The sequence below is a fragment of the Neomonachus schauinslandi genome, chromosome 3 (genome assembly GCF_002201575.2).
Source record: "Neomonachus schauinslandi chromosome 3, ASM220157v2, whole genome shotgun sequence".
Lineage (NCBI taxonomy): Eukaryota > Metazoa > Chordata > Mammalia > Carnivora > Phocidae > Neomonachus > Neomonachus schauinslandi.
This window is the reverse complement of record NC_058405.1, coordinates 72,636,359-72,649,124: the sequence shown is the minus strand read 5'-3', so window position 1 is coordinate 72,649,124 and position 12,766 is coordinate 72,636,359. Positions and strand designations below refer to the sequence as shown.

Sequence of the window (12,766 nt, the reverse complement as noted above, 5' to 3'; positions counted from 1 at the left end):
TTGATACAAGCTAGTGTTTCTATTTTATCCTTAGGAGGAGCTCAAAATTCCTCTTTTTTAAGATTTGTTTATTTAGTAGAAAGGGGGGGGAAGGGGCAGAGGCAGAGAATATCCAAGCAGACTCCTGCTGAGCATGGAGCCTAACACAGGGCTCAATCCCATGAGCCATGAGATCAGGACCTGAGCTGAAACCAAGAGTTGGATGCTTAACTGACTGAGCCACCCAGGTGCCCTTAGAAGCTCAAAATTCTTATTGGTCTGGTTCTAATTGTTTCCTGTGCACCTTAATCTGCTTCCAACCAGGTTTTGAAAGCACACTGAGGTGAGGGATCATGGTTATACTTCCACGTGCTGCACAGTCCTGGGCACATAACTAAATTGTTGAGTTAATAACTAATTGAATTTGGCTTATCTCTCTTGCCCTAAACAATCTATTGACGTGTGTCTTTTTTCAGACATTCAGTGGTGGTTTTCTAAGTAGATCAATCCAGCAAACACATTTATCGAATGCTCAGGGAAAGAGGAGTGAAGAGTAAGCTGTGGTAAGCGTTGCGTTAAAGGTTCGCGTTAAAGGTTCACGGCAAGTACTCTGGGAGCACAGAGGCGAAAGTGATGGTAAGGCAGGAGGTCCTTTCCTCTACACCCGAAGCAAGTCAAGGTGAGTTGTCAGGATAAATAGGGTTGTCTGGGGGAGAAGGAGATGGGAGGAGGGAAGGCTGTGGAGACCAAAGGAAGGCACTGTGTACAGGCAGAGGATGAGGAGGAGCAGTCACACAGCTGGGGAGCTCAGGGGTGAAGGGAGGGGTAAGCCACAAGCCTGCAGAAGGAGCCCAGGGAGGACCTTGTGTGCCTGGATGAGGATGAGAGCCTATCCAGAACCACTGCAAATTCGAAGCAGGGAAGTAACATGTCTTAAGATTAGTCATTTAAAAAGAGTACTCTAGAATTGGAAGACGATGGAAGGAGAGAGAAGTAGGCGGGCTCTTTGGAAGGCTGAGAGATGATGTCAGGAGATGACAGGGTTAGGACGTCTGTAGAGGCAGCCGACATGGCAACTCAAGTGAGAATGGTCTCCCCTTTTCTCAGAAGCAAATGACACAGGCTGATGGAAACGTGTAGAAAGGATCAGTGGCAGCCATATTCTTAATGCTGTCTGACTTCAGAAAAGCACTTAGTGGGAAAAGGAATCACTGTAGGAAATTAGAACCAGGTAGAGAGAAAACCAAATAACAGGATAACTGAAAAAGTCTAAGAACCCGAATTTTATGCTAAGGCCTCAAGGACAAGTTCCTACGGCCCCTCAGGGATTGGGACGAATGGAGGAAGGGTGGACCCTCCACAGGTTACAGGACATGGACTGCAGCCAGCCTTCCTGCTGACTTCGTTGTATGACTTTGGGCAAATAATTTAACCTTTCTGGAGTGTCTGTTTTCCCATCTGTAGACTAAAGATAATACTAGTTACTTCTTTGGATTCTTAAGTTCATGGGATTAGGTATACCAGGTGTCTAGCAGTGTCTGCACGGAAAGGTACTAAATAAACAGTCTCCTGCTAAGTGCGGGGCACAGCTAAGGGATACAAAGATAGGTCAGACCCAGTTCTGTCTCAAAACGTTTACAATTCAGTCAGGAAGAGAGGGATATCAATCCCCAAATAATAATAAAAAGCAGGATAAAATAAGTACAGACTAAAGATCCAAGAACCATGGTGTGGGAGGGCAGGGAAGAGAATGAGCATCTGAGTCAGCTGTTCATCCTGGAGGACACTGCTAAATTGACCGTAGGGACAAAGGAGGGTTAGCGGTGAGTCAGGCTCTCTGATGGCCAGCGTGTTGGCTCCAGTCCAGCCTGGGAGTCTCCCCAGTGCCGCTGCTCTGCCCGTGGACAGCAAACACATCACAGCAGGAGAGACTATTCCCAGGGGGTAGACTTGTGGCAAATAGAAGGGTGGTGGTCCTGACTGCAGACAGAAGCAACTCACAGATGTCGTGAAGCAAGATGGCTTCTGGGAACCCCAGATCAGCCTGGCAGAAAAGGTGAAGGGAAAGGAAATAAAGTCTTTGTGGAGAGCTGCAAACTTGCAGAAATATCTCTGCTTCAGGCAAGGGCTTCTCCCAAGCCATCAGCTGCCTAGCCACTGGGTCAGACACGGCTGCATATTCCCTGATAGAGAAGAGTGGGGATGGTGGGGATGAACCACAAGGAAGGCAGGTATGGGAAGCTGGAGTGGGTCTGAAGAGCCCAGCTCTCATTTACGTTTGCCATTACCTGGCTGTCGGGTTTAGATCAGTCCTCTCATTCCTGTATGGGGCTTCCTAACTGCTCTGTGCGTCTTTTGGGGTTGTTGTCAGGACATGGGGGAAAATGCCTTCTGGACTGAGCATCTGGGACCTCCTTGCCCCTTTCTCAGATCTGCAGCCCTCCCTGGCCTGATGGAGTGACTCCCTGAGGGCCACATCTGGAGTCCTTGTTAAAAGGTAAACGAACCGGGCGCCTGGGTGGCTCAGTTGGTTAAGCGACTGCCTTCGGCTCAGGTCATGATCCTGGAGTCCCGGGATCGAGTCCCGCATCGGGCTCCCTGCTCGGCAGGGAGTCTGCTTCTCCCTCTGACCCTCCTCCCTCATGCTCTCTGTATCTCATTCTCTGTGTCTCAAATAAATAAATAAAATCTTTAAAAAAAAAAAAAGGTAAACGAACCATCCTTTGAAGAAAGAGGTGTTAAAGAGAGACGTGCACGTAATTTTCTCCATGGCTAATTGTTTTGTCCGTGCGTAAGCAGACCAGTTGAAAGAATCCTTGGAGATGAGGACTATTTGGGAGAGAAACAGGATCATCACTATAAGTATTGGGGGAATGCTACCCTCAACTTTTTCCGAAAGTATACATCTGTGGAAGCATAGTTTCTAGATTTTTCAGGAGGCTCTCTAAAATCATCTCCTCGGCAAAGAATGGGGATGATGCTCTGTTTTAAAGGAGTCTGGATTCCCAGAGTTAGACTCTGAGCAGTGCAAGTTTCCAGAGCGGAAGACCTGATGTATAAGCCATTGCCCCGCCAGCAACACTTGCGCCTCCTGTTGTCTGGGGAGCCCCTGGAAACAGGCTACCGAACAAATTGCGTCTTTTCATGTAAGACCTCAAAATGCCATAGATATTTACATCACAAGAGGTGCCAATGTGATATTTTATGATACTGTAAATGTTATGTTTTGGATGATTCCTGGCATCAGAGGACTGAAATTGAGGTCTGAGCTACTTCCCAAATGGGAGCCACATGGCCACAGTCCTGGCTTGGATTAGACCGCTTTGGATTTTGCTGCTCAACAAACTGTCTGAGGTCTATAAAGAGGAAGCACTTGGAATAGTTTTCTCAAATGTGGTCTGTTTTTTTATGTGTGGCTTCTCCCGGATAATATTTTGCAGACTGCTCCGTGTTAAAACAAAAACAAAAACAAAAAACCCCCCAAAAGCCTAGCTTGTGAAAACATTCAGGAGAGCGGCATGTGTCTAACTCGTGGGAACTGGAAAAGGAAAAAGAACGAACGAGTTTCCACCGTGTGGGTGTTTCCCTCTCTCTACACCCCTCTGCCTTCTTGGATTTCTTTGTCACAAGCGGGGCCACTGCGGTCACTCTCTGCGGGTCAGTGGCGTACCCCTCTTCCAGGAACTACTTCCCTGCAGAGACGGGGTTCAGATGGTGGCTCCGGGGCAGGGGGGTGTGTGGCCCACCAGCGTCTTCCCCTTGGGCCTCGCCAGGGCCACCCCCCCCCCCAACCCCCGCCCACGCGCCCTCCCACACCCAGAGCCCCAGGGGGGAGGGGCAAGGAGGTCAGAGAAAGGAACAGGCTGGAGGCAGCGGGAGACCGGGAGGTGGAAAGTTAAACAGGGAAATAGACGTCTGATCTGTTTCTTGTTGCTTTCTGGCGCAGCTGTTTACCTTGAACAGTGAGGTACGCCGAACTTTCCACGGACCCCTTCTGGTTGGTGGCTTTGCAGTGATAGACACCTTCATCCTCTTCTGTGACTCTTTCAATAAACAGCGTGCTGCTTCCTGGTCCTAAAATAATTCCTGCGGGGTGAGAGATGTTTACATTAGTGGGCCTGGGTGACACACAGAAACAGCTGCTTCTGTAATCCAACCCTCTTCCTATAATTATGCGTTCAGACGAGGAAATCCGAGCTCTAGGTAACCTTGGGCTGGGCTGCTCATTTGTTTTCTCTCGGTCCGCACCGCAGAGCTCGGAGCCCAGCTCTGGAGATGCGGATGGGACCCAGGCCGTTCGCTGCGTGGCGGGCAATGAGATGGGGCTGCCGTACCCAGCTTTCAGCAGCAAATGTCAAGGCGGCAGCATGCCCAATAAGAACACTTACCGTTGATTGGCGCCTGCTGTGTGCGAGCACTACACGACACACTTCCCATCTCGACGTTGACAACCGCCCCGCAAGGTCTCACGGTCTCCCGTTTTACAGACGTGGAAACAGATCCGGTGAGGTTAAGTAACTTGACCAAGAGCACACAGCTGGACTGAAACACATCTCTGGCCCCGGGGCCAAAGGAAGTCCTGCTTCACTGGTCGGAGAGGTGAAGAGCTGGGGCTGTGTTTTAGTCCAGGTCTTAGCCCTTCCAGCTTTGTCACTCTAGGCAAGCTACTTAAGCTTTCTGTGTTTCAGTTTCTTCAACCTTAAGCTGAAAATGCAAGCAGTTCCTACCAGGTGCACAGGAGCATGAACGGCTGGCGCAGGACACACAGTAAGTGCTCCGTCAGTCCGAGCTGAAGTGTTACTAGCGAGCATCCCGTAATGGAAGGAGCACCGTGAATTTTCAGAGCCCCAGCTTGAAGACCCAGTAGCCTCAACACCAAGGACTACCAGCAAGTATTTATTGAGTACTTACTCTGCTATTAGTCTATGTTAAAGATTTGGAGGGAGGAGGAACGCTAAGACACGGTATCTGCTGAGGAGGGAAAACGAACTCCTCCCAAACGCACATATATACATATTCTCTCTCTCTCTCTCTGTTTCACACATACAAGCCAGCAAACAAAGTGCTTCATGAATGAGTGAATAGCATGGCATACCCAGTTAAAGGCAAAGCTGGTGTGGGATGGAGATCCATAAGTATAGGAATAACCTCAGGAAGGCCTCATGGAGGAGGTGGGCCTTGAGCTGAGGTTTCAAGGATTATCAGAGGTGCCGGAAGAAGGGCAGGCAAGAAGACAGCCATGCCACTGACATGAATGTGCATCAAATGCTTGTTCTGGAATAGTGATAAAATGGGCCTGGCCAGACTACAGGCTATATTTTGTTTAAATAGTTTGTATTCCCCCTGGTTATAAAAGACCCTCAAAAGAGAAAATTTGAGGGGCGCCTGGGTGGCTCAGTCGTTCAGCGTCTGCCTTCGGCTCAGGTCATGATCCCAGGTCCTGGGATCGAGCCCCGCATCGGGCTCCCTGCTCGGCGGGAAGCCTGCTTCTCCCTCTCCCACTCCCCCTGCTTGTGTTCCCTCTCTAGCTGTCTCTCTCTCTCTGTCAAATAAATAAATAAAATCTTAAAAAAAAAAAAAAAGAAAATTTGAGAAATACTGGAAAGCATGAAGAAAATGTAAAACAAACCTACAGTCTTTGCTCCTAGATATTTTCCTTTTATTCTTTTTAAAGTGGACTTTTAACACAATTTGTTCATTCATATGAAATTTTTGAGCTCCTACCATGCATGTACTAGCCACTATTCTAGATGTGGTGATATGATAGTAAGCAAGACAAATGAATCCTTGCCTACAGAGGGCTTAAATTCTAGTTTTGGAGAATTACAAGTAAGTAATTTCAAGGAACAAAGTCTGAGAAGAAACTAAACCAGATTAAGGGGAACATGGAGGGTGCTTAGATCACGGAGGGTGCTTAGAGAAGGCTTTTTGAAGAGGTGACATCTGAGCAGAGATCTGAAAGATGGGGAAGAATGAACTGTTTGAAGATCTGAAAAGGGCATTTGAGACATAGGAAATAGCAACTATAAAGTCCCTGGGGCAGGAATGAGCTTGTTTAAGGGACAGTGAAAAGACCACTATAGACTTTAGTTAGCAAGCAGGAGAGAGGAAAGTTGGCTGGGTTCAGTCACGTATGACCACAGGCCACGGTAAGGATTTAGGGTTTTATTCTAAGCACCGAAGAAAGCCACTGGAGGATTATATCTAATTGCTCATAACTATAAATAACAGTATAATGAACATCTTTAGACATAAGGGTTTTTCTGTATTTCAGATTACTTCCTTAGGATAGATTGCCAGAAGCAGATTTATTAAGTCAAAAGCTCTTGATTCTTACAACCACACTGCCTTCCAAAAAGATTATATGCATGAACATGTCTACCAGCAAGGCTAAAAGTCTGTTTTATGACTCTTGTCAGTACTGAGCAGGATCATCTAAAAAATACAAAACACAAACCTTTGCTGATTTGATGGATGGATTTGTTAGCCATTTTTATTTTCAAAGCACCCGTTTTGAGTGGTTGACTAGAAAAGGTGAGTTCAGATTAAGGAGAGGTTTGAAATCCTGGCCAAGGAGTTTCCATTCAGTGTAGAAGGAAAGAGGGGCTCACAAAAATTTTTGAGCAGGGAAGTGACATAATGAAAGCAATGTTTAAGGAAGTGTAGTCTAGCATGAGAATGCAGGGTAGACTGGAACGAGGGAGAAGTGGCATCTGGAAGTCCAGCTCACCAGCTGTAATTCAGGCAAGGAATGCTGAGGATCCAAATCTGGATGGTGGGAAAGGAAGTAGAGAGGAGGAAAGGCATATGGACACTTTGTAGAAACAACCTATAGGAATTGCTGCCTTACTGATGCAGGAATGGACAGAGACAAATGCAGGGTGATTCTGATATTCTAAGTCCAGGTAACAGGGTGAAACATGAGACTCTCCCCTGTAACCTTGGCTAAATCATTTAATGTCTTTGGGTCTGTTTCCCCATTTGTAAAATGAGAATAGTACCCGCTTTGCCTATTTTATGGGATTGCTATGAGGATCAACTGAGATAATTTCAATGAAAGCTCTGGAAAGCACACGATATGGCATACGTGTCAAACGCAGAAAGTAAAAGCATGGCTAGAGATTGGGGGGTCAAGGGCAATGAACGTTCATAGTAGCGGCTATCCTGCTACTCACCATCATCTTCATTGCAGTAGACCTGACCCTCAACCAACTTTCTATCACTCAAATCCTGGTTTAAGGCTGACACAATGAACAAATGAAGCCCAAGGCCTTGGATTTCACCCAAGGAGATGGGGCTGTAGTTGTGAAGGTGAGCAGATCATGCCAAGGATGCCGTGAGCTAACATCACCTGACTGTTTCCTCTTTCCGTCACATGGAGGAGGAGACGGGGTGAGAGGGTGTCCCAAGCCAAGCAGCAACACTCTTCTTCCAGACTTGCCGTCACACTACACTCTGACCAGCGCTCAGAGGTTGATGTGTCACCACCAGGAGGACACTCAGAGTCCTCATCGGGCACTTGCTCATTGTCTGCTCTCACTATTTCCCTTCTCTCAGACATAGGCCAGTTACTACCTTTATTATCCGCCCCCCCTCCCAGCCCTCAGATCTGCCCATACTTATTCGTAGTTGTGTGCTCTCGTTTCTTTTTAATGCCTTAGCTTGTTGCTACTCACTTCACATGACCCGGCCCCCTATGATACAGATGCTGTTCTACTGAGGAGCTCATCTTCTACAAAGGGCTCTCTTCTTAGTTTAACTTTTTCATTGTGATTCATTGCAAACATTTAAAAGTGCAAGAAAAATAGGACCCATGTACCCACCATGAAGATAATCAGATGTCAGCATTTGGCCATATTTGCTCTATTCCCCCCTTTCTCTTTTATATGAATAAAATGTGTAGATACTTTATCCCCTTCCTTCTCCTCTCCCCAGAGGTATCACTATCCTGAAGTTGGTGTGTCTCATTCTCATGCATGTTTTTGTGCTTTTTCCACACTGCTATGTACCTCTATAGACTATATAATACTGTTTTGTGGCTTTAAACATTCTAAATAAATGGTGCCATACAGTATATACCTTTTTTCAACTGTTCCTATTCAGTGATGTTTTAATATTTATTCTTGCTGATACATGTAGATGGAGTTCATTCTTAACTCATGTTAAAAAAAACTCACTGTATAAAAAAATCTACTTCTATAAGATAGTTTTCACTCTTTTACTGTTACAAAGAAGGCTGCAATGCACATCTGACACACTTATGTACACATGGTTATGCAAACATCTCCTTGTGCTGGGTTATGTGGTACACCGATTTCAACTCTATGAATAGGATTACAAAATTGTCTTCCAAAATATACTGATTTATACTTTCACCAGCACTGAGTAAGAGCTCCCCTTCCCCCATATACTTCCCAATACCTGGTGCTACCAAATGTCGCAATTGACGGCAACATGATGGGCATAAGATGGCATCTCTCTGTGGGTTTAACCTATGTTTCTCTGATTACTAGTTAGGTGGAACATCTTTTCCCAATTTTGTTGGCCATGAGGGCTTCTTTTCCTGTGAATTACCTCTTCATGTTTCCCGCCCATTTTTCTATTAACATGTTTGTCTTTTCCTCAATGATTCTGGGTTCTCTAGATGCTTGGGATACCGATCCTTTGTTGGTTTAATATGCCGCAAGTCCTCCACCATTCTATAAACAGTCTTTTAAACTTTGCTTATGGTGATTATTCAGTACAAAAGCTTTTAAAATTCTAATGTAGTCAAATTTATTAATGTTTTCCATTATCCGTTGTGCTTTTTGTTGCTTTCTTTTTTTTTTTTTAAGATTTATTATTTGAAAGAGAGAGAGAGAATGAGAGAGAGCAGGGGAAGGGGCAGAGGCAGAGAGAGAATCAATCCTCCAGCAGAATCCAGCTGAGTGCAAAGCGCAATGTGGGGCTCGATCCTAGGACCCTGAGATCATGACCTGAGCCGAAATCATATCAGCTGCTCAACTGACTGACCCAACCAGGAGCCCCCATTGCTTGTTTTAAAAAGATGGTTTCCTATTCTGATTATATACTTTCTTCTAAAAATTAAAAAAAAAATCTTTTAAAAAAGATTTATTTAGAGATTTGCCATTTTTCATTTTCATTTCTTTAATCCATCTGAATTTTCTTTTAGGAAGGGGTATGTGTGGTGTGAGTTAAAAATCTGATTTTTACCCTATAAATAGCCAGTTATTCCAGCATCATTTACTGAAAAATCTGTTCTTCTCCCATTGAGTTATGCTGTCAGTTCTGTCAGATACTAAGTTCCCATATATTTGTGGCTCTGTTTTTAGGTTCCCTATTTGTTCACAATGACCTATTTATCCCACACAAGTTATGATTGCTTGATAATACATCTTGATATTTGCTATGGTATGACCCCTTCTTCTTCAAAATTGTCTTGGCCCTTCATACGTCAATAAGGATTTCAGGTTTAGCTTGTCAAATTCTGTGAGAAGCACTGTTGGGATGTGGATGGGAATGTCACTGAATTTATGTACTAATTTGGGGGAAATTGTCATATTTATTTTTAGGTTGAAACAAATGAAATTGCCAATATTTTTGACCTCAAAAGTGGCTCAAAAATGGTTCCACTAATAATTATTCCCTGGAGTACCTGGGTGGCTCAGTCGGTTAAGCAGCTGGTTGTTGATTTTGGCTCAGGTCACAATCTCAGGGTTGTGAGATCAAGCCCCGTGTTGGGTTCTGCACTAAGTGCAGAGTCTGCCTGAGATTCTCTCTCTCCTTCTGCCTCTGCCTCTCCCTCCACTCACTCGCACTCTCTCTCTCAAATAAATAAAATCTTTTAAAAAATAAATATTCCCATCCAAGAACATCAAATGTCTTTAGTTTATTTTGGCATTATTTTATGTCATTTGATAGTTTTACAATCTTCTCTTTAAATATCTTTTCAGTTATATTTATTCCTAGATCTGTTGTAATTTTGTTGTTATGTGAAATGGTATTGGGTTCTTTGAAGAGTCACCCTGAATGAATTTTCTGTTTCCGTTTGGGTGTTAATCATTAAGAACTAACACGTAGAACTCACCTAGAAACACGATGCTCTACTTTGTGTTGTTGAGATGAGATCATTTAATTGTAGGTCTGCTTGCTTCTAGAGGGATCCCCTAAGTAATTTTCAACCACTAAAAACATAATTCCTGTCAAAACAGGATTTATTTCCCTTTATTGAAAGAAGTTGTATCAGATTGGACCAACAGGGCACAGAGCAGGATTTACAAGTGTGGATGTCTTCAGGGGCCAGGCACATAACATAAGTGAGTTGGGGATGAGATCATGGGAGGGGGACTGTGTCTGTGGAGTGCAGAAAGCCTGTCTCCCATCTAAAGGTGGAAGCATTAACTTAGCTCCAACCAACTGGAATCTGGGAATTTGAGTCCAGTGTTGTCTTCTGAGGGTTTTTTTGTTTTGTTTTTTGTTTTTTGTTTTATTAATGCGGGCTCCATGCCCAGCGTGGAGCCCAACACACTGCTTGAACTCATTACCCTGAGAATGAGGCCTGAGCTGAGATCAAGAGTCAGATGCTTAACCGACTGAGCCACCCAGGGGCCCATCTTCTGAGGTGTTTTTTAAAATTTAAATTCACTTAATTAACATATAACGTATTATTAGTCTCAGAGGTAGAGGTCAGTGATTCATCAGTTGCATATAACACCCAGTGCTCATTCCATCACGTGCCCTCCTTAATGCCCATCCCCCAGTTACCCCATCTCCCCCACCTTCCTTCCCTGCAGCAACCATCAGTTTGTTTCCTATGATTAAGAGTCTCTTATGGTTTGTCTCCCTCTCTGATTTCATCCTGTTTTATTTTTTTCCCTTTCTTCCCCTATGATCCTCTGTTTTGTTTCTTAAATTCCAAATGTGAGTGAGATCATATGATAATTCTATTTCTCTAATTGACTTATTTCACTTAGCATAATACTCTAGTTCCATCAACAGAAAAATCTGGATTTTTCATGTTAAAGCTTACGATTTCTAAATGTTGGCCACCAAATCAACTTATGTAAATTTTCTGTGAGGGCCAATAGAAGTGTGTAGGCTGGATAGAGTAGATACAACTTTGACTTAGAGGAGGTACATGGGATGACACTATTATATTTAATGAAGCAAAGACCTCCATGATCTGGCCCCTGTCTGGCTTTTTTTTTTTTTTTTTTTCCAGTTTCTGTCCCTGCTACATCCCTAAGTGTATCCTTAGTATGAGCCATCCTTGTCTATTGGCAGTTCATGATAAGCCTCCATGACTCTGCCCATTACTCTCTTGACCTGGCACTTGATTAGCATTCATTTACTAATATTTAGCTCAAGGCAAATCCGGATGCTCTGGAAAGCTTCTGATGCTCTTGTGCCCCTTCTTTGTTACTCTTGCATCACCTCGTGCATGCCTCTGCTCCAACACTTAACATTTTGTAGAAATTTGCTGACTTTCTTACTTGCCCGCTCCACTGCCTTATTCGTTACTGAGCCCCAGTGTTTAGCACTATGCCAACAGACAGCAGACACTTGGCAACTGAGGAAATGGCCAAATAAACCAAGACCATGGAAAATGGAATTTAGGGGGTGAGGAAAGGAGAGAGCTCTGTAGCATTTGCTATGTGAAGCTGAGTAAGGTAGTAGTTAATGCTGACGCCCTACATACCCAGCTCTCCCTGGTCTGTAAAGTTCTATGTCAGTTAATTTTATGATCTTAAGATTCAAAGAGCTTTAGGTCCTAGAGCTTAGAAATGCAAACTCAGGTAGTTTCATGGGTCTGTTAAACCATTAACGGCAAAGGCTCAAGTAAAATTTTACGCAGATTTGTTTTTGTAGGAACTTGTACTTCAAGGAAATCTGGTGATGCCACCAGTGTAAGAACTTGAAGCATCTATCGTGTTCCTGCTGATGGGGGTTTTAGATCAGAGTTTGTGATGATGCTGGTCTATATGTTTATCCATGGGATGTAGTCTACATTTTAAACATATGAACACCCCCTTTAGTTTTTAGTATTTTCAAGGGATTTTCACAATTTTATTTCCTCCCATGATACCATAAGGTGAAGGACAGTCTTGGCATTTTATACATAAGCACCGCATTGTCCAGAGAAGGGCATGAAATAGAACTTTAATCCAATTCACCAGTGAGTAAATAAATCTGTAGATTTTAACCTGTTTGACTAAATTAATGCATACCATGTGTTTTCCTCCTGTTCCTTCCACAAAAATCTGACTTGTTTCCTAAATTGGCCTGCTAGTCTGACCAGTGACTCCTGTTCTGTGGCTTAGCCGAGCATCTGTACTTCTGACTTAGAGAACATGTCCATGCAATTTGGCCAAATTAGTCGTCATTATCAAAACTCTCTTCTTCAACCATCAGAGTCCAATTAGATGACACCTCCTCCGTGAAGCCCTCCCTGATCACTCCAGAGGTGCCGATTTGTAGCTCATGGAATTTTATACCATTCACACTGCATACTTATGAACTGACTTGTACCTATTATGTGTAATTTTTCCAAAGGTAAGGACTAAGTTTTGCTCATTTTCATTTTCTCTAGAATGTGACAAAATGTCTGGCTCATGGAATAGGTAGTTAATAGATGTTAGGTTTAACAAAATAAAAAGTAAATTTTGTTATGATAGTGTTGGCTGTCCAATGAAATGATAAATTCTTTGAAGTTGGCACATGATATATTTTTGATAAACAGAAGCTATGAGGATGATGATGTATACAGTTGTAGGTACATGGTAAATTG

General features: G+C 43.8%; 1 protein-coding gene across 1 annotated transcript in view; it reads right to left on the bottom strand.

Moving 5' to 3' along the window:
* FLT1 (fms related receptor tyrosine kinase 1) overlaps positions 1 to 12,766 on the bottom strand; it is a 220,809-nt gene that overhangs the window by 45,192 nt on the left and 162,851 nt on the right. The window contains exon 17 of the mRNA XM_021678191.2: positions 3,934 to 4,065. Coding sequence (XP_021533866.2) covers positions 3,934 to 4,065 — 132 coding nt within the window. The remainder of the gene's footprint in view (positions 1 to 3,933; positions 4,066 to 12,766) is intronic.